At 43.1% G+C, this 27,964-nt stretch overlaps 1 protein-coding gene across 1 annotated transcript in view; it reads left to right on the plus strand.

Moving 5' to 3' along the window:
• The window catches only part of inaE (inactivation no afterpotential E), a gene marked incomplete in the record, with an annotated part of 149,027 nt that overhangs the window by 13,924 nt on the left and 107,139 nt on the right, over positions 1–27,964 (plus strand). Inside the window, 3 exon segments of the mRNA XM_070082731.1 lie at positions 7,565–7,838; positions 24,682–24,783; positions 26,846–27,023. Coding sequence (XP_069938832.1) covers positions 7,565–7,838; positions 24,682–24,783; positions 26,846–27,023 — 554 coding nt within the window.

Genomic DNA, 27,964 nt, shown 5'->3' on the forward strand with positions numbered 1-27,964 from the left:
TGAGTACACACACACACACACGCACACACACACACACACACACACACACACACACACACACACACATACACACACACACACATACACACACACATACACACACACACACACACACATACACACACACACACATACACACACACACACACACACACACACACACACACACACACACACACACACACACACACACATACACACACACACACACACACATACACACACACACAGACACACACACATACACACACACACACACACACACACACACACACACACATGCACACACACACACACACACACACACACACACACACACACACACACACACACACACACACACACACACACACACACACACACACACACACACACACACACACACACACACACACACACACACACACACACACATGCACACACACACACACACACACACACACACACACACACACACACACACACACACACACACACACACACACACACACACACACACACACACACACACACACACACACACACACACACACACACACACACACACACACACACACACACACACACACACACACACACACACACATACACACACACACACACACACACACACACACACACACAGTAGGAACAATCCAGTCTGAGGGACATAAGGTGATAATTGCAGTAATGTACAACCCACCACAGAACTGCAGGAGGCCAAGAGACGAATACGATGAGAGCAACAGAGCAATGATCAACACACTAGCCGAGGTGGCCAGGAGAGCACACATGGGGGGAGCAAAGTTACTAGTTATGGGTGATTTCAATCACAAGGAGATTGACTGGGAAAACCTGGAGCCCCATGGGGGTCCCGAAACATGGAGAGCCAAGATGATGGATGTGGTACTGGAGAACCTCATGCATCAACATGTTAGAGACACTACCAGAGAGAGAGGAGAGGATGAACCAGCAAGGTTGGACCTTGTATTCACCATGAGTAGTTCGGACATCGAGGGTATCATGTATGAAAGGCCCCTGGGAGCTAGTGATCATGTGGTTCTGTGCTTCGACTATATAGTTGAGCTCCAAGTGGAGAGAGTAGCAGGAATAGGCTGGGAAAAACCAAACTACAAAAGGGGGAACTACTCAGGCATGAGGAACTTCCTTCAAGACATTCAGTGGGAGAGGGAACTGACAGGAAAACCAGTACAAGAAATGATGGACTATGTAGCAACAAAATGCAAGGAGGCAGAGGAGAGGTTTGTTCCCAAGGGAAACAGAAATAATGGGAAGAACAGAACAAGTCCTTGGTTCACCCAAAGGTGTAGGGAGGCAAAAACTAGGTGTACTAGAGAATGGAAAAGGTACAGAAGACAGAGAACTCAGGAATATAAAGAAATCAGCCGAAGAGCCAGAAACGAATATGCACAGATAAGAAGGGAGGCTCAGAGACAATATGAAAATGACATAGCATCAAAAGTAAAGACTGACCCGAAGCTGTTGTACAGCCACATCAGGAGGAAAACAACAGTCAAGGACCAGGTAATCAGACTGAGGAAGGGTGATGGGGAATTCACAAGAAACGACCGAGAGGTATGTCAGGAGCTCAACACAAGATTTAAAGAGGTATTTACAGTGGAAACCAGTAGGACTCCAAGAAATCAGAACAGGGGGGCACACCAGCAAGTGCTGGATGAGGTACATATAACCAAGGAGGAGGTGAAGAAGCTGCTATGCGAACTTGACACCTCAAAGGCGGTGGGACCAGACAACATCTCTCCATGGGTCCTTAAAGAGGGAGCAGAGATATTGTGTGAGCCATTAACAAAGATCTTCAACACATCATTTGAAACTGGGCAACTCCCTGAGGTATGGAAAATGGCAAATGTAGTCCCAATTTTTAAAAAGGGAGACAGACATGAGGCACTAAACTACAGACCTGTATCTCTAACGTGTATAGTATGCAAGGTCATGGAGAAGATCATCAGGAGGAGAGTGGTGGGGCACCTGGAAAGAAACAAGTGTATAATTGACAACCAGCACGGTTTCAGGAAAGGAAAATCCTGTGTCACAAACCTACTAGAGTTTTATGACAAGGTGACAGAAGTAAGACAAGAGAGAGAGGGGTGGATCGACTGCGTATTTTTGGACTGCAAGAAGGCTTTCGACACAGTTCCTCACAAGAGGTTACTGCAAAAGCTAGAGGACCAGGCACACATAACAGGAAAGGCACTGCAATGGATCAGAGAATATCTGACAGGGAGGAAACAACGAGTCATGGTACGCGACGAGGTGTCAGAGTGGGCGCCTGTGACAAGCGGGGTTCCACAGGGGTCAGTCCTAGGACCTGTGCTGTTCTTGGTATACGTGAACGACATAACGGAAGGGATAGACTCAGAAGTGTCCTTGTTTGCAGACGATGTGAAGTTAATGAGAAGAATCGAATCGGACGAGGATCAGGCAGGACTACAAAGAGATCTGGACAGGCTACAAGCCTGGTCCAGCAACTGGCTCCTTGAATTTAACCCTGCCAAATGCAAAGTCATGAAGATTGGGGAAGGGCAAAGAAGACCGCAGACACAATATAGTTTCGATGGCCAAAGACTGCAAACCTCACTAAAGGAAAAAGATCTGGGGGTGAGTATAACACCGAGCATATCTCCTGAGGCGCACATCAATCAGATAACTGCTGCAGCATACGGGCGCCTGGCAAACCTACGGATAGCGTTCCGATACCTCAGTAAGGATTCGTTTAAGACTCTGTACACCATCTACGTCAGGCCCATACTGGAGTATGCAGCACCAGTTTGGAATCCACACCTAGTCAAGCACGTCAAGAAATTAGAGAAAGTGCAAAGGTTTGCAACAAGACTAGTCCCAGAGCTACGGGGATTGTCCTATGAAGAAAGGTTGAGGGAAATCGGCCTGACGACACTGGAGGCCAGGAGGGTCAGGGGAGACATGATAACGACATATAAAATACTGCGCGGAATAGACGAGGTGGACAAAGACGGGATGTTCCAGAGATGGGACACAGACACAAGAGGTCACAATTGGAAGTTGAAGACTCAGATGAATCAAAGGGATGTTAGGAAGTATTTCTTCAGTCATAGAGTAGTCAGGCCATGGAATAGCCTAGAAAGTGATGTGGTGGAGGCAGGAACCATACATAGTTTTAAGGCGAGGTATGATAGAGCTCATGGGGCAGGGAGAGAGAGGACCTAGTAGCAATCAGCGAAGAGGCGGGGCCAGGAGCTGTGAATCGACCCCTGCAACCACAAATAGGTGAGTACAAATAGGTGAGTACACACACACACACACACACACACACACACACACACACACACACACACACACACACACACACACACATGCACACACACACACACACACACACACAGGCGCATATAACAGGAAGGGCACTGCAATGGATCAGAGAATACCTGACAGGGAGGCAACAACGAGTCATGGTACGTAATGATGTATCACAGTGGGCACCTGTGACGAGCGGGGTCCCACAGGGGTCGGTCCTAGGACCAGTGCTATTTTTGGTATATGTGAACGACATGACGGAAGGGTTGGATTCAGAAGTGTCCCTGTTTGCAGATGATGTGAAGTTAATGAGGAGAATTAAATCTGATGAAGACCAGGCAGGACTTCAAAGAGACCTGGACAGACTGGACACCTGGTCCAGCAAATGGCTTCTCGAATTTAATCCTGCCAAATGCAAAGTCATGAAGATAGGGGAAGGGCACAGAAGACCACAGACAGAGTATAGGCTAGGTGGCCAAAGACTGCAAACCTCACTCAAGGAGAAAGATCTTGGGGTGAGTATAACACCGAGCATGTCTCCGGAAGCACACATCAATCAGATAACTGCTGCAGCATATGGGCGCCTGGCAAACCTGAGAACAGCATTCCGATACCTTAGTAAGGAATCATTCAAGACACTGTACACCGTGTATGTCAGGCCCATACTGGAGTATGCAGCACCTGTTTGGAACCCGCACTTGATAAAGCACGTCAAGAAACTAGAGAAAGTACAAAGGTTTGCGACAAGGTTAGTTCCAGAGCTAAGGGGAATGTCCTATGAAGAAAGATTAAGGGAAATCGGCCTGACGACACTGGAGGACAGGAGGGTCAGGGGAGACATGATAACGACATATAAAATACTGCGTGGAATAGACAAGGTGGACAAAGACAGGATGTTCCAGGGAGGGGACACAGAAACAAGAGGCCACAATTGGAAGTTGAAGACACAAATGAGTCAGAGAGATAGTAGGAAGTATTTCTTCAGTCATAGAGTTGTAAGGCAGTGGAATAGCCTAGAAAATGACGTAGTGGAGGCAGGAACCATACACAGTTTTAAGACGAGGTTTGATAAAGCTCATGGAGCGGGGAGAGAGAGGGCCCAGTAGCAACCGGTGAAGAGGCGGGGCCAGGAGCTAGGACTCGACCCCTGCAACCACAAATAGGTGAGTACAAATAGGTGAGTACACACACACACACACACACACACACACACACACACACACACACACACACACACACACACACACACACACACACACACACACACACACACACACAGGGTATCAACAAACTCATCAACTCAACATAATCACAGTAATGTTTGTTCCTCATTAAGTGTTAATTAATGTTTAAATGAAGTAATTATATCAGAGCCATGTTCCCGCACCTGTCATGTAAGTACTATACCAAGCGCACCTCTCCTCACCTCACCTCTTCTTTCCTCACCTCTCCTCTCTTCTCACTTCTCCTCTCCTCTCCTCACCTCACCTCTCCTCATCTCACCTCCCTCTTACTGACCAACCATATGTTTACACACGGGACATTTACAGGGTAAGAGCTCTTATCCCTTTCGTTTTATTTAAAGGTTATTAACTCATCCCAGCTCAGCTCATTTGCATGTTAAGCGCTGTTATCCCAGCTCAGCTCATTCCACCCTTCATACCTGTCTAAGGTGTACTACCTCCCGTGGGATGCTCACTGAGAAGCAACTAGCACTCGTCTGGGGTACTATTGCCACCCCTGAATGGGTCACAATGTATATAATGTATATTACCTGTTCATATAATTTTATATTGTTTATATTTGCGATATTAGTTAAATCGTAAATATATTGATTTATATTATTATTTGACTTAGTTATATTATTAGGTAGGATGTAGCATTTATATATATATATATATTCAGTGCTCATAGTTCGAGTGTTAAGTAGCTGACAGCATTGTCTAACAATCGTTTCGCTCGTTTCCCTGCCGGCTTCTCTGTGTTTCTGGGCAGCAGCAGTCCACGGAGTCACGTGATCAGGGGGGGATCACACCTCGCCTGGAGTAGTCTGTCTGGGATGTGCGGTCTCTTGTCTGTGTGATGTTCTTCTAACAAGACGTCCCACACCAGCTCTCCCTTGTGGGTACTTGTTGGAAGATCATTTCTGTCGCTTTCTTGTTGTTGGCTCTGTGTAACTCTGTTCACAGAACATAGTCTAGACTTAGTGATTTTCGACGTTGTACTGAGGTTGTGTGTCACACAGACACACTGAGAAACTCAGGTCCTGAGCTGTAGCTTCTGACCTAACATGTACTGGTATCTGTATACTGTCACAGTTGGGGATTTTCTAATGCTGAACTTAGATTCAGTAGTTTGGGAGTTTTGTGACTTTTGTGGAGGATCTGCTGATGGTCCCTACTTAGTGTCGTTATATTATCTCCTTGTTCCTGATTCTGTGTCGCTGTTTCTTGTTATATTGCTGTTCGGCTTATCAGTCATTTTATTGTTCAAGCAAGCTGTTCTGATTGCCAGGTTGGTCAAGAAGTTAGTTTATGTGAGTACTTTTAGTCAGTCACTGGTTAAGTCTAGTCGAGTCTTGAGACATAGCGAACTACTTAGAGCACTTACACACATATACACAAACTTACTCGTATATATATGTATTATTTTATTAAATGTTAACAATGTACCAGACGGTACTTAAAAGCCATAAAGATGTGATATGTACCTTCAGCACAATACTACTGTACACCAGAGAAGTGTACCAACCTTTATCCTGTATTATATTCAACTGATTACTATAATTTACTTTGATAATATACGCCTAGACAACTTAATTGTTAATAAATTTAATAAATTTTAATTTCTTTATTTAGTAGCCTACCAGTTGTAATCCTGAAGCACTACTGAATCTTACTAAATTCTAATGGATAATTGGACCAGGATACTGACTACTTGTTACAAAACCCAGTAACAGGCTGGATGCTAGAAGGGCAGTCCTTTCTAGTATTCACTGGAGATCTCTAAGCTTATTAGAAATCGCCTTTTTTGTAACAGGTACCTAGTTACTGTTGGGTAAGCAGGCACCACGGACCTACCGACATACCTACTCGCTCCAGGATCGAACCCGGATCCATCAGTTGTGAGCCGTAAATATGTAAATCGCTACACTAGTTTCTTAATGTTTGTAAACATCACAACTAAACTCCAACGTGGAAATAACTGTAAATATATTTCTATGTGGGAGTTTAGTCGTCAGATTTACAAACACGAAGAAACTAGTGCAGTGATTTACATATCCGATGATTTTTACAGAGAAAGTAGGTAATTTTTTCTAGGGTTTAAACCCCAGAAACCTGTAGGCCTACTTTAGGCCTATTGGTGCCTCTCCCATCAATTTACGAATTTACTCTGGTCTAAGGATTCACCTTTTTCTTTCTTTTTTTTTTGCTTAACAGTGTATTCACTGGCGGATTTACAAGTTTATTCGAGAGATTTGCGAGGTGATTTTCGGACTTAACTGGGTGATTTATACATGTTTATTCGATGGATTTGCGGATTTATTCTTGGGACTTCCAAGTTGATTCGACGGATTTACGGGTTCAATCAGGATATTTACAAATATATTCGAGGGATTTACAGGTTTATTCGAGGGATTTACGGTTTTATTCGAGGAATTTAAAAAATTTTTCGAGGGACTTACGGGTTTATTCCAGGGATTTACGGTTTTATTCGAGGTATTTACAAATTTATTCGAGGAATTTACGGGTTTATTCTGGTGACTTACAAGTTTATTCGTCTACACATTTTCCTATCTTAGTCTCAGATTTACCGATTTATTCTAGAAACTGAGAAACCTAGTCAAGGGATTTACTAGCTTCGTATAAGGATTTATCCTTGGTATGTCCCATTTAAAGGGGGATTTCTAGAAATTTACGAAATTTGTGTTGATAGTGATGGAGTGAATGATGGTGAAAGTTTTTCTTTTTCGGGCCACCCTGCCTTGGTGGGAATCGGCCAGTGTGATAATAAAAAAAAATATTTTAGAGATTTAATAAACCAATATATTTTAGGGTTTAAATAAACTAATAAACTAGTCAATGGATTTTCTTAACTACTCTAGGGATTTACTAAATTAGTTAGAGATTTATTATGCTAGTCTCGGGATTCATTAAACAAATCTAGAATTTGTTAAACTATTTTAGAGATGTTTTGTATTATTCTAGAAATTTATTAATCTTCTCCAGGATTAAATATACTAGTCTAGGGATTTACTAGTATATCTTAGTTATTTGGGGAGTCAGTGAGAGGATTAAGATATATTGTCTGGTGGTGTTCCTACAGGTTGATCGTGCTGGCTGCCATCTACGGTGTGGTGGGCAGCAGGGATGGCCCCGGCGCCTCGTGCTGGGCTGAGCTGAGGGAACACGTGGTAGGGTACCTGGTCATCCTGTCAGGTTGTGTGGTAGTGGAGTTCTGTATCGCTCATGTTGCCATGAAAGGTACTATCCTGGACCCAACACCACGTGCCTCCATGCAGTACCTGCTCTACGTCAGGCTAGGTGAGTCCTCCACCTGTCTTAGGTGAGTCCTCTCCTCCACCTGTCTTAGGTGAGTCCTCTCTTCCACCTGTGTTATGTTAGGTGAGTCCTCTCCTTCACCTGTGTTATGTTAGGTGAGTCTTCTTCTTCACCTGTGTTATGTTAGGTGAGTCCTCTCCTCCACCTGTGTTATGTTAGGTGAGTCCTCTCCTTCACCTGTGTTATGTTAGGTGAGTCCTCTCCTCCACCTGTGTTATGTTAGGTGAGTCCTCTCCTCCACCTGTGTTATGTCAGGTGAGTCCTCTCCTTCACCTGTGTTATGTTAGGTGAGTCCTCTCCTTCACCCGTGTTATGTTAGGTGAGTCCTCTCCTTCACCTGTGATATGTTAGGTGAGTCCTCTCCTTCACCTGTGTTATGTTAGGTGAGTCCTCTCCTCCACCTGTGTTATGTTAGGTGAGTCCTCTCCTTCACCTGTGTTATGTTAGGTGAGTCCTCTCCTTCACCTGTGTTATGTTAGGTGAGTCCTCTCCTCCACCTGTGTTATGTTAGGTGAGTCCTCTCCTCCACCTGTGTTATGTTAGGTGAGTCCTCTCCTTCACCTGTGATATGTTAGGTGAGTCCTCTCCTTCACCTGTGTTATGTTAGGTGAGTCCTCTCCTCCACCTGTGTTATGTTAGGTGAGTCCTCTCCTTCACCTGTGATATGTTAGGTGAGTCCTCTCCTTCACCTGTGTTATGTTAGGTGAGTCCTCTCCTCCACCTGTGTTATGTTAGGTGAGTCCTCTCCTTCACCTGTGTTATGTTAGGTGAGTCCTCTCCTCCACCTGTGTTATGTTAGGTGAGTCCTCTCCTTCACCCGTGTTATGTTAGGTGAGTCCTCTCCTCCACCTGTGTTATGTTAGGTGAGTCCTCTCCTTCACCTGTGTTATGTTAGGTGAGTCCTCTCCTTCACCTGTGTTATGTTAGGTGAGTCCTCTCCTTCACCTGTGTTATGTTAGGTGAGTCCTCTCCTTCACCTGTGTTATGTTAGGTGAGTCCTCTCCTCCACCTGTGTTATGTTAGGTGAGTCCTCTCCTCCACCTGTGTTATGTTAGGTGAGTCCTCTCCTCCACCTGTGTTATGTTAGGTGAGTCCTCTCCTCCAGCTGTGTTATGTTATGTGAGTCCTCTCCTCCACCTGTGTTATGTTAGGTGAGTCCTCTCCTCCAGCTGTGTTATGTTATGTGAGTCCTCTCCTTCACCTGTGATATGTTAGGTGAGTCCTCTCCTTCACCTGTGATATGTTAGGTGAGTACTCCCTCATCCCGCTCTCCTCCTTCTCTTCCTCTTCTTCTCCTCCCCTCCTGAGTGCCACTTGCAGCTACTAAGAGGTCCTCTTGGGAGTTAACTCCTCTTATGTAGTGCTCTCATCTGAACACCACTTATTGAGAGCAGGAAACACTGCCTTAATGGTCCTTAAAACACCACACACACACACACACTGACAAGGTGACAACGACGACGCTGGAAAAACAGGTGACAACGACGAAGCTGGAAAAACAGGTGACAACGACGAAGCTGGAACAACAGGTGACAACGACGAAGCTGGAACAACAGGTGACAACGACGAAGCTGGAACAACAGGTGACAACGACGAAGCTGGAACAACAGGTGACAACGACGACGCTGGAAAAACAGGTGACAACGACGAAGCTGGAAAAACAGGTGACAACGACGAAGCTGGAACAACAGGTGACAACGACGAAGCTGGAACAACAGGTGACAACGACGAAGCTGGAACAACAGGTGACAACGATGAAGATAGAACAACAGTTGACAACGACGAAGCTGGAACAACAGGTGACAACGATGAAGATGGAACAACAGGTGACAACGACGAAGCTGGAACAACAGGTGACAACGACGAAGCTGGAACAACAGGTGACAACGACGAAGTTGGAACAACAGGTGACAACGACGAAGCTGGAACAACAGGTGACAACGATGAAGATGGAACAACAGGTGACAACGACGAAGCTGGAACAACAGGTGACAACGACGAAGCTGGAACAACAGGTGACAACGACGAAGCTGGAACAACAGGTGACAACGATGAAGATGGAACAACAGGTGACAACGACGAAGCTGGAACAACAGGTGACAACGACGAAGCTGGAAAAACAGGTGACAAGGACGAAGCTGGAAAAACAGGTGACAACGACGAAGATGGAACAACAGGTGACAACGACGAAGCTGGAACAACAGGTGACAACGATGAAGATAGAACAACAGGTGACAACGACGAAGCTGGAACAACAGGTGACAACGACGAAGCTGGAACAACAGGTGACAACGATGAAGATGGAACAACAGGTGACAACGACGAAGCTGGAACAACAGGTGACAACGACGAAGCTGGAACAACAGGTGACAACGACGAAGCTGGAACAACAGGTGACAACGACGAAGCTGGAACAACAGGTGACAACGACGAAGCTGGAACAACAGGTGACAACGATGAAGATGGAACAACAGGTGACAACGACGAAGCTGGAACAACAAGTGACAACGACGAAGCTGGAAAAACAGGTGACAACGACGAAGCTGGAACAACAGGTGACAACGATGAAGATGGAACAACAGGTGACAACGACGAAGCTGGAACAACATGTGACAACGACGAAGCTGGAACAACAGGTGACAACGATGAAGATGGAACAACAGGTGACAACGACGAAGCTGGAACAACAGGTGACAACGACGAAGCTGGAACAACAGGTGACAACGATGAAGATGGAACAACATGTGACAACGACGAAGCTGGAACAACAGGTGACAACGACAAAGCTGGAACAACAGGTGACAACGATGAAGATGGAACAACAGGTGACAACGACGAAGCTGGAACAACAGGTGACAACGACGAAGCTGGAACAACAGGTGACAACGGAGAAGTAATTTATTACCTGTCATAAAATAATTAAAGAAATTTATATAAAAAATAAGACTGCAGACAATTTTAAGCTTAATGAGGAAGAAAGTGTCGCCAGGAAGACGCCCACACACGACTTTGTTGTCGTTGTGACGGAGAAGACGACCACAAACACGACTTTGTTGTCGTTGTGACCGAGACAAAATTAAAATAACCAGTGAAAAAAATATTTCAGTGAAGAACAACAAGAACGTGTCGTGGAACAAGAACGTGTCGTGGAACAAGAACGTGTCGTGGAACAAGAACGTGTCGTGGAACAAGAACGTGTCGTGGAACAAAAACGTGTCGTGGAACAAGAACGTGTCGTGGAACAAGAACGTGTCGTGGAACAAGAATGTGTCGTGGAATAAGAACGTGTCGTGGAACAAGAACGTGTAGTGGAACAAGAACGTGTCGTGGAACAAGAACGTGTCGTGGAACAAGAACGTGTCGTGGAACAAGAACGTGTCGTGGAATAAGAACGTGTCGTGGAACAAGAACGTGTAGTGGAACAAGAACGTGTCGTGGAATAAGAACGTGTCGTGGAACAAGAACGTGTCGTGGAACAAGAACGTGTCGTGGAACAAAAACGTGTCGTGGAACAAGAACGTGTCGTGGAACAAGAACGTGTCGTGGAACAAGAATGTGTCGTGGAACAAGAACGTGTCGTGCAACAAGAACGTGTCGTGCAACAAGAACGTGTCGTGCAACAAGAACGTGTCGTGCAACAAGAACGTGTCGTGCAACAAGAACGTGTCGTGGAACAAGAACGTGTCGTGGAATAAGAACGTGTCGTGGAACAAGAACGTGTCGTGGAACAAGAATGTGTCGTGGAACAAGAACGTGTCGTGGAACAAGAACGTGTCGTGGAACAAGAACGTGTCGTGGAACAAGAACGTGTCGTGGAACAAGAACGTGTCGTGGAACAAGAACGTGTCGTGGAACAAGAACGTGTCGTGGAATAAGAACGTGTCGTGGAACAAGAACGTGTCGTGGAACAAGAACGTGTCGTGGAACAAGAATGTGTCGTGGAACAAGAACGTGTCGTGGAACAAGAACGTGTCGTGGAACAAGAACGTGTCCTGCAACAAGAACGTGTCGTGGAACAAGAACGTGTCGTGCAACAAGAACGTGTCGTGCAATAAGAACGTGTCGTGGAACAAGAACGTGTCGTGGAACAAGAACGTGTCGTGGAACAAGAACGTGTCGTGGAACAAGAACGTGTCGTGGAACAAGAACGTATCGTGGAACAAGAACGTGTCGTGGAATAAGAACGTGTCGTGGAACAAGAACGTGTCGTGGAACAAGAATGTGTCGTGGAACAAGAACGTGTCGTGGAACAAGAACGTGTCGTGGAACAAGAACGTGTCGTGGAACAAGAACGTGTCGTGGAACAAGAACGTGTCGTGGAACAAGAACGTGTCGTGGAATAAGAACGTGTTGTGGAACAAGAACGTGTCGTGGAACAAGAATGTGTCGTGGAACAAGAACGTGTCGTGTAACAAGAACGTGTCGTGGAACAAGAACGTGTCGTGCAACAAGAACGTGTCGTGGAACAAGAACGTGTCGTGCAACAAGAACGTGTCGTGGAACAAGAACGTGTCGTGGAAAAAGAACGTGTCGTGGAACAAGAACGTGTCGTGGAACAAGAACGTGTCGTGGAACAAGAACGTGTCGTGCAACAAGAACGTGTCGTGGAACAAGAACGTGTCGTGGAATAAGAACGTGTCGTGGAACAAGAACGTGTCGTGGAACAAGAACGTGTCGTGGAATAAGAACATGTCGTGGAACAAGAACGTGTCGTGGAACAAGAACGTGTCGTGGAATAAGAACGTGTCGTGGAACAAGAACGTGTCGTGGAACAAGAACGTGTCGTGGAACAAGAACGTGTCGTGGAATAAGAACGTGTCGTGGAATAAGAACATGTCGTGGAACAAGAACGTGTCGTGGAACAAGAACGTGTCGTGGAATAAGAACGTGTCGTGGAACAAGAACGTGTCATGGAACAAGAACGTGTCGTGGAACAAGAACGTGTCGTGGAATAAGAACGTGTCGTGGAACAAGAACGTGTCGTGGAACAAGAATGTGTCGTGGAACAAGAACGTGTCGTGGAACAAGAACGTGTCGTGGAACAAGAACGTGTCGTGGAACAAGAATGTGTCGTGGAACAAGAACGTGTCGTGCAACAAGAACGTGTCGTGGAACAAGAACGTGTTGTGCAACAAGAACGTGTCGTGGAACAAGAACGTGTCGTGCAACAAGAACGTGTCGTGGAACAAGAACGTGTCGTGCAACAAGAACGTGTCGTGGAACAAGAACGTGTCGTGGAACAAGAACGTGTCGTGGAACAAGAACGTGTCGTGGAACAAGAACGTGTCGTGGAACAAGAACGTGTCGTGGAACAAGAACGTGTCGTGGAACAAGAACGTGTCGTGGAACAAGAACGTGTCGTGGAATAAGAACGTGTCGTGGAACAAGAACGTGTCGTGGAACAAGAACGTGTCGTGGAATAAGAACGTGTCGTGGAACAAGAACGTGTAGTGGAACAAGAACGTGTCGTGGAATAAGAACGTGTCGTGGAATAAGAACGTGTCGTGGAACAAGAACGTGTCGTGGAACAAGAACGTTTCGTGGAACAAGAACGTGTCGTGGAATAAGAACGTGTCCTGGAACAAGAACGTGTCGTGGAACAAGAACGTGTCGTGGAATAAGAACGTCGTGGAACAAGAACGTGTCGTGGAACAAGAACGTGTCGTGGAATAAGAACGTGTCGTGGAATAAAAACGTGTCGTGGAACAAGAACGTGTCGTGGAACAAGAGCGTGTCGTGGAACAAGAACGTGTCGTTGAATAAGAACGTGTCGTGGAACAAGAACGTGTCGTGCAACAAGAACGTGTCGTGGAACAAGAACGTGTCGTGGAATAAGAACGTGTCGTGGAACAAGAACGTGTCATGGAACAAGAACGTGTCGTGGAACAAGAACGTGTCGTGGAACAGGAGCGTGTCGTGGAACAAGAACGTGTCGTAGAACAAGAACGTGTCGTGGAGCAAGAACTTGTCGTTGAGCAAGAATGTGTCGTGGAGCAAGAACGTGTCGTGGAACAAGAACGTGTTGTGGAACAGGAACGTGTCGTATAACAAGAACGTGTCATTGAACAAGAACTTGTCGTGTAACAAGAACTTGTCGTGGAACAAGAACGTGTCGTGGAACAAGAACGTGTCGTGGAACAAGAACTTGTCTTGGAACAAGAACGTATCGTGGAACAAGAACGTGTCGCGGAACAAGAACGTGTCGTGGAACAAGAACGTATCGTGGAACAAGAACTTGTCGTGGAACAAGAACGTGTTGTGGAACAAGAACGTGTCGTGGAACAAAAACGTGTCGTGGAACAAGAACGTGTCGTGGAACAAGAACCTGTTGTGAAACAAAAACGTGTCGTGGAGCAAGAACGTGTCGTGGAGCAAGAACGTGTTGTGGAACAAGAACGTGTTGTGGAACAAGAACGTGTCGTGGAGCAAGAACGTGTCGTGGAGCAAGAACGTGTCATGGAACAAGAACGTGTTGTGGAACAAGAACGTGTTGTGGGACAAGAACGCATCATGGAACAAGAACGTGTCGTGAAACAAGAACTTATCATGGAACAAGAACGTGTCGTGGAATAAGAATGTTTTGGAACAAGAACTTGTTGTGGAACAAGAACGTGTCGTGGAACAAGAACATGTCGTGTAACAAAAACGTGCTGTGCAACAAGAACGTGTTGTGGAACAAGAACGTGTCTTGGAACAAGAACGTGTAATGGAACAAGAACGTGTAATGGAACAAGAACGTGTCGTGGTACAAGAAAGTGTGATGAAACAACAACGTGTCTTGGAACAAGAACGTGTCGTGGAACAAAACATAGCATGGAACAAGAACGTGTAGTGGAACAAGAAATTTGCATGGAACAAGAACGTGTTGTGGAGCAAGAACGTTTGTCGAACAAGAACGTGTTGTGGAACAAGAACGTGTCGTGAAGCAAGAACGTGTTGTGGAACAAGAACGTATTGTGGAACAAGAACGTGTCGTGGAACAAGAACATAGCATGGAACAAGAACCTAGCATGGAACAAGAACGTGTCGTGGAACAAGAACGTGTCGTGGAACAAGAACATACTATGGAGCAAGAATGTGACGTGGAACAAGAACGTGTAATGGAACAAGAACGTGTAATGGAACAAGAACATGTAATGGAACAAGAATGTGTAAAGGAACAAGATCGTGTCGTGGAACAGGAACATAGCATAGAACAAGAACGTAGCACGGAGGAAGAGCGTGTCGTGGAAGAAGAACGTGCAATGGAACAAGAACATGTCGTGGAACAACAACGTGTCGTGGAACAACAACGTGTCGTGGAACAGGAACGTAGCAAAGAACAAGAACGTGTCGTGGAATAAGAGCGTGTAATGGAACAAGAACGTGTAATGGAACAAGAATGTGTAATGGAACGTGTCGTGGAACAAGAACATAGCAGGGAACAAGAGCATGTCGTGGAACAAGAACGCGTAACGGAACAAGAACGTGTCGTGGAACAAGAACGTGTCGTGAAGCAAGAACGTGTCGTGGAACAACAACGTGTCGTAGAACAACAACGTAGCATGGAACAAGAACGTGTCGTGGAACAAGAACCTGTAATGAAACAAGAACGTGTAATGGAACAAGAACGTGTCGTGGAACAAGAATGTGTAATGGAACAAGAACGTTTCGTGGACCAAGAGCGTGTAATGGAACAAGAACGTGTCGTGGAACAAGAATGTGTGATGGAACAAGAACGTTTCGTGGACCAAGAGCGTTTAATGGAACAAGAACGTGTCGTGGAACAAGAACCTGTAATGGAACAAGAACGTGTAATGGAACAAGAACGTGTAATGGAACAAGAACGTGTCGTGGACCAAGAGCGTGTAATGGAACAAGAACGTGTCGTGGAACAAGAATGTGTAATGGAACAAGAACGTTTCGTGGAACAAGGATGTGTAACGGAACAAGAACGTGTCCCAGTGTAGTAATATTACGAGTTCTAGGGGAACTAGTAATAAGCAGAACGAGGTAGATATTGAAAAGCCAGTGACACTGGGTGATAAGGACGGTAATAGGTTTAGTAGAAAAACAGAAATGAACATGAAGGGTAAAGAGAAAGGAAAGTCTTTCAATGTTTATTATGCTAATTGACGTAGTGCTAGGAATAAGATGGACGAGTTGAGATTAGTTGCTAGTGCAGGTAACATTGATGTATTTGCCTTAACTGAGACGTGGTTTAATTCAAAAACTCGGGACATGCCTGCGGAATATCATATTCAGGGCTTTAAATTGTTCCAAGTAGATAGAAGTATCGGGAAGGGGGGTGGGGTGGCATTGTATGTCCGAGATCGCTTGAACTGTTGCATAAAAACGGGTATTAAGTCTGAAGTAACACATACAGAGTCTGTTTGGATAGAATTTTCAGAGGGGCATGAAAAACTGATTTTAGGAGTGATATACCGTCCCCCAAACTTAGATAGGGACCAAGGGAGACTACTATGGGAGGAAATTGTTAAGGCCACAAGCCACGATAATGTAGTAATTCTAGGAGACTTTAACTTTAGTCATATTGATTGGAATTTCTTGACTGGGTATTTAGAATCATACGACTTCTTAGAAGTAGTTCAGGATTGTTTTTTGAAGCAGTTTGTGACAGAACCTACAAGGGGAAATAACCTGCTTGACTTAGTTATGGCTAACAATGAATCCCTTGTTAATAATTTAGAAATTTCAGAGGAACTGGGTGCTAGCGACCACAAATCAATTACATTTAGCATTGAATGGAAGTACGATAGTAGCGATAACTCAGTAACAGTCCCAGATTTTCGCTTAGCAGATTACGATGGGCTTAGAGAACACTTATCATCTGTTGACTGGGGTAACGAAGAGAGCTATCAATATGACAGTTTTCTGAACACTATACATGCTGCTCAAAGAACGTTTATCACATATAAAGAAATTAGATCAAATAGAAATGACCCAAAATGGATGAATAATAGGCTCAAATATCTACTAGGGCATAAGAAAGGAATTTATAGGCGTATCAAAAGAGGTGAGGGTCATCTTATGAATCAGTATATTGACATTAAGAGGGACATTAAAAAGGGGATAAGAAAAGCTAAAAGGGACTATGAAATTAAAGTTGCTAGGGATTCTAAAACTAACCCAAAAAGTTTTTTCCAGGTCTATAGAACAAAAGTTAGAGATAAGATAGGTCCCCTTAAAAATAACTATGGGCACCTTACTGACAAAGAGAATGAAATGTGCTCGATTTTAAATAATTATTTTCTCTCAGTTTTTACACAGGAAGACACTAACAATATTCCAGTAATTAATTTTTATAGTGGGCTAGAAGAAGATAAATTATGTAACATCACAGTCACTAGTGAAATGGTTGTGAAGCAGATAGACAGACTGAAGCAAAATAAGTCGCCGGGTCCTGATGAGGTTTTTTCAAGGGTTCTAAAGGAATGCAAAATGGAACTCTATGAACCATTAACTAATATTTTTAATTTATCTCTTCAAACAGGTGTAGTGTCTGATATGTGGAAGATGGCTAATGTAATTCCTATTTTTAAAACAGGGGAAAAGTCGTTACCGTCAAATTACCGCCCAATAAGCCTGACCTCAATTGTAGGCAAATTACTAGAGTCAATTATAGCTGAGATTATAAGAAGCCATCTCGATAAGCATAGCTTGATTAATGATACTCAGCATGGATTCACAAGAGGCCGGTCTTGTCTAACTAATTTATTAACTTTCTTCAGTAAAGGTTTTGAGGCTGTTGACCACGATAAAGAATTTGATATTATTTACTTAGATTTTAGTAAGGCTTTTGATAGAGTTCCACACCATAGACTGTTAAAGAAAGTGGCAGCTCATGGCATTGGGGGAAAAGTGCTCTCGTGGATCGAGTCATGGCTCACTGACAGGAAGCAGAGAGTGTCCATAAATGAGGTTAAATCCGAGTGGGGATCTGTAACAAGTGGCGTTGTTGTTTATAATATATATCAATGATCTTGATGAGGGAATTACTAGTGATATGAGCAAATTCACCGATGACACAAAGATAGGTAGGATAATTGATTCAAACGTAGATGTTATGGAACTTCAGGAGGATTTAAACAAGCTCTATTCTTGGCCAGAAAAGTGGCAGATGCAGTTCAATGTAGATAAATGCAAGGTTCTGAAGCTTGGGAGTGCCCATAACCCTAGTACTTATAAGTTAAATGATGTAGAACTTAGCCATACAGATTGCGAAAAGGACTTGGGGGTTATGATGAGCAGCAACCTTAAACCAAGAAAGCAATGCCTAAGCGTACGTAATAAGGCAAATAGATTACTGGGATTTATATCAAGAAGTGTAAGCAACAGAAGTCCAGAGGTCATACTGCAGCTTTATACATCATTAGTAAGGCCTCACCTAGATTATGCAGCTCAGTTCTGGTCTCCATATTACAGAATGGACATAAATTCGTTAGAAAACATTCAGCGTAGGATGACTAAAATAATACATAGCATTAGAAATCTTCCTTATGAAGAAAGATTGAAGACTCTTAAGTTACATTCACTTGTTAGACGAAGAATGAGGGGAGACCTGATCGAAGTGTATAAGTGGAAGATAGGTATTAATAAAGGGGATATTAATAAGGTCTTGAGGATGTCTCTCCAAGAGAGAACCCGCAGTAATGGATTTAAATTAGATAAGTTTAGATTTAGAAAGGACATAGGAAAGTATTGGTTTGGAAATAGGGTAGTTGATGAGTGGAACAGTCTACCTAGTTGGGTTATTGAGGCTGGGACTTTGGGTAGTTTCAAATTTAGGTTGGATAAGTACATGAGTGGGAGGGGTTGGATTTGAGTGGGACTTTCACATCAGAGCTTATTTCTTGGGTGGCATTGAAAATTGGGTTGGGCAAATGTTTTGTTAGTGGGATGAATTGTAAAGGACCTGCCTAGTATGGGTCAGCAGGCCTCCTGCAGTGTTCCTCCTTTCTTATGCTCTTATGTTCTTAAGAACGTAGCATTGAACAAGAACATGTCGTGGAACATGAATATGTAATGGAACAAGAATGTGTAACGGAACAAGAACGCGTCGTGGAACAAGAACGTAGCATGGAACAAGAACATGTCGTGGAACATGAATGTGTAATGGAACAAGAACGTGTCGTGGACCAAGAGCGTGTAATTAAACAAGAACGTGTCGTGGAACAAGAATGTGTAATGGAACAAGAACGTGTCGTGGACCAAGAGCGTGTAATTAAACAAGAACGTGTCGTGGAACAAGAATGTGTAATGGAACAAGAACGTGTCGTGGACCAAGAGCGTGTAATGAAACAAGAACGTGTCGTGGAACAAGAATGTGTAATGAAACAAGAACGTGTCGTGGAACAAAAACGTAGTTTTATCAAGTCATAATCAACTGACGAAGGTCTACCACAGTTCATGTACGTAGGTTTATACTTCTGCTGTTGGCCAGTGCTTATTGCACTTACTTCCAAATTTGGGTGTATTGTCAGTCACTTCATATACTGTATATTTTAAAGAAACAATAGCCAGAAATCACAATATTTCACCCTTGGTTTTAAAACGTTATTTTTTTTTCAATATTTTATGGTTCCTTAGGGTTTTCTCAAGCATGTATCTATATACATATAGCTAAGACATCGAGAGTATTTTATTTAAGTTTTAAATTTCGGAGGGAATGGGGGGGGGGACAAGGAAAATGTTCCCCGTAAACTTCAATTTGGTAGTCTCGTGGGTACAAATTCAGAGGTCCAGGCTAAAGAGTCCGTCAGGGATCGTCGTAATTCAGAGTAACTTCTGGGTTTCTTGCTGCCCGAGTCTCCACCAGTAGAAGCTCAGTGCCTGGGTTGTGTTTTGTTATTGATGAAAGGTTATACTTCAGGATTATTGGCTCAACTGGTCGACTGCATAATTCTAGAGATTAGATGACATCTCTTCTGATGTTGTATGTGAGCTTATGTCGTGACAATGTGAGCTTGATAACATTAAGTTATGATAGAGCTTGATAACTTGATGTTGTCTCAGAGCTTGATAACTTGATGTTGTCTCAGAGCTTGATAACTTGATGTTGTCTCAGAGCTTGATAACTTGATGTTGTCTGAGAGCTTGATAACTTGATGTTGTTTCAGAGCTTGATAACTTGATGTTGTCTGAGAGCTTGATAACTTGATGTTGTCTCAGAGCTTGATAACTTGATGTTGTCTCAGAGCTTGATAACTTGATGTTGTCTCAGAGCTTGATAACTTGATGTTGTCTCAGAGCTTGATAACTTGATGTTGTCTCAGAGCTTGATAACTTGATGTTGTCTGAGAGCTTGATAACTTGATGTTGTCTGAGAGCTTGATAACTTGATGTTGTTTCAGAGCTTGATAACTTGATGTTGTCTCAGAGCTTGATAACTTGATGTTGTCTCAGAGCTTGATAACTTGATGTTGTCTCAGAGCTTGATAACTTGATGTTGTCTGAGAGCTTGATAACTTGATGTTGTCTCAGAGCTTGATAACTTGATGTTGTCTGAGAGCTTGATAACTTGATGTGCAGTATATAAGAGTGTGCGTGGTATATAACAGTATGTGTGGTATATATGATAATATGTGTAGTGTAAGAAAGTATGCTTGGTGTATGACAGTATGTGTGGTATATGAAAGTATACGTGATATATGATGGATCACAGCCGCTGCTCTATAAATAATACCCCCCAGACAACCCTCTTGTTATTAGAGAGTGATAAAAGGTTGAGCTAGTGCGTCATCAGGTGATTATTGTTAATTAAAGACTTGTTTACATGGCAGAAAGTGTTTTAAGTTTCACATGGTGTTTATAATGAAGAGTGTATGCATGCACAGCCTTAGTGGGATGATGATCTGCTGACATCACAGTCAGTGCGGTCATCTTAGGAACATCCTGCCAGGTCATGGTGGGCGCTAGTCATTTCTTAACAAATGGTTCCATTGAAGGTGGAAAACTTGAGAGCGGCGTACATCCTGGAGTGTCAGTGACGCAAGTAAACCCTAGTTTGGGTGCATGGAGTCACCACTCTTGGTTCACAGACAAGAGCTAGATTTATCACATGGGTTGTTGGTGGTGAGGCTTTGGCTATATGAAACATGAAGTTGTTGTGCCACATAGAGACGCCTGCAGACATCACCTGGAATATGACTGTCACATACATGGTAGCCATCACAGTACCGTGATAGATTACCAGCACACTCTTGACCTCAAGTTCAAACCCCCACCATTCTCCTGAAAAAAAGGTACAATCGTATTATGATTCTTCTGTTTCGCTCATTGGGAGTTTATCAATGTTTCGCTCACCAGTAGTTTTATCATTCCAATGTTCGATTAGGCTCCTGGTGAGAGAAACATCCAGAAATATCCTGAATAGAAATGTGTTAACGTGGCAACTGTGCTTATTTTATTTATACGTTTGTCAGTATTATATATATTGTGTGATACATTTTTCATCTCATTGACATTCACGATGACGATAACCCAGCTTTTGTCAATTAAAAAAAAATCTAAAAATGGCAAATGGGTCGCATATTGCGGCCACTGCAATATATAGTCAAACAATGTGGCTGGTTTGTAATGATCCTATTTGAAATTATATTATTTGAGAAACACAGGACAAGTGTTTCTTGACGCGGGTCTTAGTCATATGATGACCCAGAGCTGGAGCTTTTGGTAATCTGACCGAGGCCTTCCGCTGGCTTACCGGTCCTCTTTAAAAAAATCATATTTTTTTATTATTTTTTTTATTAACACATCGGCCGTTTCCCACCAAGGCAGGGTGGCCAGAAAAAGAAAAAAACTTTCACCCTCATTTACTCCATCAGTGTCTTGCCAGAAGGTTGCTTTACACTACAGTTATAAAACTGCAACATTCATTCATTCATTCATTAGAGATTCGCCGGTACTTCCGGCCCGGGTCTTTTCCATATGGCGACCCGGCTGTGGCCCCCGGTTGGGGGTGTCGCTCATCTTCTTTCTTCTGTCTTCTTTCTTGGGCCCTCCGGCTGGAGGGTAACATCTTCTTCTCTCTTGCGGCGACTCCCCCGGAGGGGAGTGTCATCTCGCTTCTCATCTTCATCAGCAACTGCAACATTAACACCCCTCCTTCAGAGTGCCGGCACTGTACTTCCCATCTCCAGGACTCAAGTCCAGTCTTTAGGTTTCCCCGAATCCCTTCATAAATATTACCCTGCTTACACTCCAACAGCAGGTCAAGTCCTAAAAACCATTTGTCTCTTTTCGCTCCTCTCTAACACGCTCACGCATGCACAAAACCTTTCCACCCTCCCCGCCTTCCCTCCACTACAGATTTATACACTCTCGAAGTCATTCTATTTTGTTTCCTCCTCTCTATATGTCTGAACCAACTCAACAACCCCTCCTCAGCTCTCTGGATAATAGTTTTGGTAATCCCGCACCTCCTACTAATTTCCAAATTACGAATTCTCTGCATTATATTCACACCACACAATGCCCTCAGATAAGACAACTCCATTGCCTCCAGCCTTCTCCTTGTTGCAACATTCACCACCCATGCTTCACACCCATTTAAGAGCATTGATATAACTATACTTTCATATATTCCCCTCTTTGCTTCCATGGATAAAGTTCTTTGTCTCCACAGACTCCTCAGTGCACCACTCAGCTTTTTCCCCTTGTTAGTTCTGTGATTCACCTTCACTCCAAAATATCTGAATACATTCACCTCCTCCACACTCTCTCCCTCCAATTTGATATCCAGTCTTTCGTTACCTAATTGTTTTGTTATCCTCATCACCTTACTCTCTCCTATATTCACTTTTAATTTTCTTCTTTTACATACCCTACCAAATTCATCCACCAACCTCTGCAACTTCTCTTCAGAATCTCCCAAAAACACAGTGTCATCAGCAAAGAGCAACTGTGACGACTCCCACTTTGTGTTAGATTCTTTATCTTTTAACCCCCACACCTCTTGTCATCACCCGAGCATTTACTTCTCTTACAACCTCATTTATAAATATATTGAACAACCACGATGACATCACATATCCTTGTCTAAGGCCAACCTTTACTGGGAGATAATCTCTCTCTCTCTTACATACTTTAACCTGACCCTCACTATCCTCGTAAAAACTCTTCATTACGTTCAATAACCTGTCATGGTTATATATTACATTTGAAGGGGAGATGCCTGCAGGAAAGTTATTTAATGAATGGTGTGCTAGTACCCGTCCTTCCATCCTAGTGCATATAGAATTCACTCTCAAATTTCCCTCTCTCCTGATGGATGACTGACCGACACCTCAATTTTCAAGTTTCTAAATTTGTTGTGAACTTTTACTGTAACTATTACTTCTACAACGACTGCTACTGGTACTACTACGACGACTACTGGTACTACTACGACGACTATTGGTAATACTACTGTTACTACGACGGCGAATAGTTTTGCTACTACGACGACTGCTACTGGTACTGCTACAACGGCTATAACTGGTACTACTACGACGAATAATACTACTACTACGACGACTACTACTTGTACTACCACGACTACTACTACGATGATTACTACTGGTACTAATACGACGATTACCACAGGTACTACTATGACTGCTTCTGCTGGTATTACAACGACTGCTGGTACTACGACTACTACCGTTACTATTTGGTACTTCTACGATGACTACTACTGGTACTACTACGACAACTACTACTGGTACTACTACGACTATTACTGATACTACTACGACTTCTTCTGATACTACTACGACTGCTACTGGTACTATTACGATGACTGGTACTACGATAACTACTACTGATACTCCTACAACGATTGCCACTGGTACTATTACCACGACGACTACTACTGGTACTACTACAGCGACGACTACTAATGGTACTACTACTACTGCGACAACCAGTACTGGCACTACGACGACTACTACTGGTACTACTACGACGATGACTACTACTGGTACTACTGCTACGACGACTAGTACTGGTACAACTACTACGACTACTACTACTGGCACTACGACGACAACTACTAGGACTACACTACGACGACTACTACTGGTACTACGACGATGACGACTACTGCTGTTACTACTACGACGACGACTACTACTATTACTACGACGACTACTACTGGTATTACTACGACTACTGGTACTACTACGACGACTACTACTGGTACTACTACTACGACGATTATTACTGGTACTACTACTACGACGACTGCTACTGGTACTACTACTAAGACGATTATTACTGGTACGACTACTACGACGACGAGTACTCGTACTACGACGACTACTACTGGTACTACTACAACGAAGACGACTACTACTGTTACTACGACGACTACTACTGGTACTACTACTACGACGATTATTGCTGGTACTACTACTACGACGACTACTACTGGTACTACTACTACGACGATTATTACTGGTACTACTAATACGACGACTACTACTGGTACTACTACTACGACGATTATTACTGGTACTGCTACTACGACGACTACTACTGGTACTACTACTAAGACGATTATTACTGGTACGACTACTACGACGACTACTACTGGTACTACTACTACTGGTACTACTACTACTACTACGACGACCACTACTGGTACTACTACGACTACTACTGGTACTGCTACGACTACTACTGGTACTACTACTATTACGACGAGCACTACTGGTACTGCTACGACTACTACTGGTACTACTGCGACTACTACTGGTACTACTACGACGACTACTACCTGATACAATTATTTTTACTGCTGTGCTACTAACATTGTGACTGAGGGTGTGATGATGTTTGACAGCGGTGCTGGTGGCAGAGCTGGTGTGGGTGGTGCTGGGCGTGGTGTGGCTTAGTCAGCACTACCAGACTTGTACCTCCAAGACTGCCAAGGACGCCATACTAGGTACGTACACACATCAATGATGCCATTCTAGGTACGTACACACATCAAGGATGCACTGCTAGGTACGTACATATCAAGTACGCCATGCTAGGTACGTACATACATACATCAAGGACGCCATGCTAGGTACTTACACACATCAAGGACGCCATGTTAGATACGTACATACAAACATCAAGGACGCCATGCTAGGTACGTACATACAAACATAAAGGACACCATACTAGGTAGGTATACACATCAATGATGTCATTCTAGGTACGTACACACATCAATGATGCCATGCTAGGTACGTACACATCAAGTACTCCATGCTAGGTTCGTACATACATACATCAAGGATACCATGCTAGGTACGTACACACATCAAGGACGCCATGCTAGGTACGTACATACATACATCAAGGACGCCATACTAGGTACGTACACACATCAATGATGCCATTCTAGGTACGTACACACATCAAGGATGCCATGCTAGGTACGTACACATCAAGTACGCCATGCTAGGTACGTACACACATCAAGAATGCCATGCTAGGAACGTACACATCAAGTACTCCATGCTAGGTACGTACATACATACATCAAGGACGCCATACTAGGTACGTACACACATCAATGATGCCATTCTAGGTACGTACACACATCAAGGATGCCAAGCTAGGTACGTACACATCAAGTACGCCATGCTAGGTACGTACATACGTACATCAAGGATGCCATGCTAAGTACGTACACACATCAAGAACGCCATGCTAGGTACGTACACACATCAAGGACGCCATGCTAGGTGCGTACACACAAAGAACACGTTATGAGGTACTTACATATAAAGGACGCCTTGATACTTAAGAGTGTCGTAAATAAGGTCAAGAACAACAGATGCTCCGAGAAATGGCTTAAGTTTATTTAAATATGATCTCTGAATGAACACATTTCTTAGGCTCTTATCTGACGCAGCCTAATTAAGCTCAAATTTACTATAGGCTAATTGGGACATTAACAAAATTATTAAATAATTGAAAATATCAGCGATTAGCATAGACTTGAGACATATTAAGTAAAAACGCTGCTCGGACGTTCGAAGTGGTCAAGTTCATGTATGTTTGGTTTATGTAATGGATGACCTAATGAATTTTGATGTGGTAGTGTTGCATTTTTGGGCTTAGGTTAGGTAAGGTTTGTCAGGAAACAGGACAAGTGCTTCCTGACGAGGGTCTTGGTCATATAATGACCCGCAGCTACAGCTTTTGGCTATTTGACTGAGGTCTTCCGCTGGTTTACCGGTCCACCCCCTTTAGAAATTATCGTTATGAATATATATATATATATATATATATATATATATATATATATATATATATATATATATATATATATATATATATACATATATATATATATATATATATATATATATATATATATATATATATATGTCGTGCCGAATATGTAAAACTGGTCAATTAGCAAGAACTCATTTAAAATTAAGTCTTTTCTAAAATTTTCTCTTATGCGTTCAAAGATATATTTTTTTCATTAATGTTAATGTAAAAACTTTTAATTTTACACCAAAAGAATCTTAGAAAACTTACCTAACCTTATTATAACAAGAACAATTAATTTTAGCCTAACCCAACTAAATATATTTTAGATTTGTTTACAATAATTTAATACTAAACAAACACAGTGAAATATATTTTTTTCGTTAGGTTCAGAATGATTTTGGCGAAATTATTGCATACACAAATTTTCACTTGTCCTATATGGCAAGATGAGTGTTGCTATTTAAGCCAAGATCGCAAGTTCTGCCTATTCGGCACGACATATATATATATATATAAATATATACATATATATATATATATATATAAATATATATATATATATATATATATATTTATATATATATATAAACATTGTCTCTGCGTCCACAGCAGGACTCGAACCTGCTAACCGTCGCATAAATGCGTGGTTTTCGCGACGTAAGGGTTTTGAGTGGCTGGGTTAAGTCAGGCGTTCATCACTAATCACTCTCTCCCACTCACCCGCACCCCAGGTATTGTGGTGTGCAACTGGTGCGTGATGGTGTCTGTGGTGATCACGGTGTGGTGTACCTTCGACGCCGCCGGCAGAAGCTGGGTGAAGATGAAGCGGTACCAGCGCTCCATGAGGGACTCTCACACCAGGTTCCAGTACCGCCGCTCTGGTAACAGGAACAGGAACTGGAGGCAGAGGTCAGTATACTAAGAGATATTGTATACTAAAACTAGACTGAAATGTTGCTTCTGTAGGACACATGTTCAACACTGCAAGCTTCATCAGTCGACTGTAGAGATGAATTACCATCTTGAAGAGAGTAGACTAAGTGGAGAGGTAGTCTGAGGTAAGTATGTCTCTCAGAGTTCATGGAACACAATCAGTCGCTAAGCCTAAGTCTTAGGCTACCTCTCCACTTCATCTAATGTCTCCATGATTCATCTCCGTATTGGACTGATGAATTCTGCAACCCAAGCGGAACGTTTCGCCAATTAAAATACCTCGTGTTGAACATGTATTAGCCATCAACTTGTCGGTATTGTACACCATTGATAATACGGAGTAACTTTAACAGTTAGGTTTGTTCGGAAATCTCAGTCATACGAAATAAACTATATAGAGACAGGACCACACACTAGAGAAACTGTGTCCTTAAATATGACGAACTATTTCATTGGCTAATATGTGCAATCCTGATACTGTATTCATACACTGCAGCAACAAGATCAAACAAATGCTGTATGGAGATAATGTAACCTATAACACGACCTAATGATTTTATTGTTAAAGATATCTAAGATGCAGACATTTTTCCCCCTCATTCAATGGGAACAAACTAATTTTGAGAATTTGATTATGCAATTGTTGTTGCATGTTGTAGGTAAAAGACGCATATGTACTGATCAAGACATATATTAAGGAGACGTTTCGCCCTAGTGACTTCTTCAATCCTGATAAAGAGATGGTAAAAAAAGCGAGGCTGACAGCCCTCTTGCAGTGTTTCTTGCTGCAGTGGTGTCATCTACTGGCAGTGTTAATGTTGTGTAACAATCACTGGGCCAGAGTTCTGGATGTTCTGTAGCTGCTGGACTTCTGTGGCAAGGTGTTGGCTATCAGTTCCGCTTCCAGACACCTGCGT

The sequence above is a fragment of the Cherax quadricarinatus genome, chromosome 8 (assembly GCF_038502225.1).
Source record: "Cherax quadricarinatus isolate ZL_2023a chromosome 8, ASM3850222v1, whole genome shotgun sequence".
NCBI classification, from domain to species: domain Eukaryota; kingdom Metazoa; phylum Arthropoda; class Malacostraca; order Decapoda; family Parastacidae; genus Cherax; species Cherax quadricarinatus.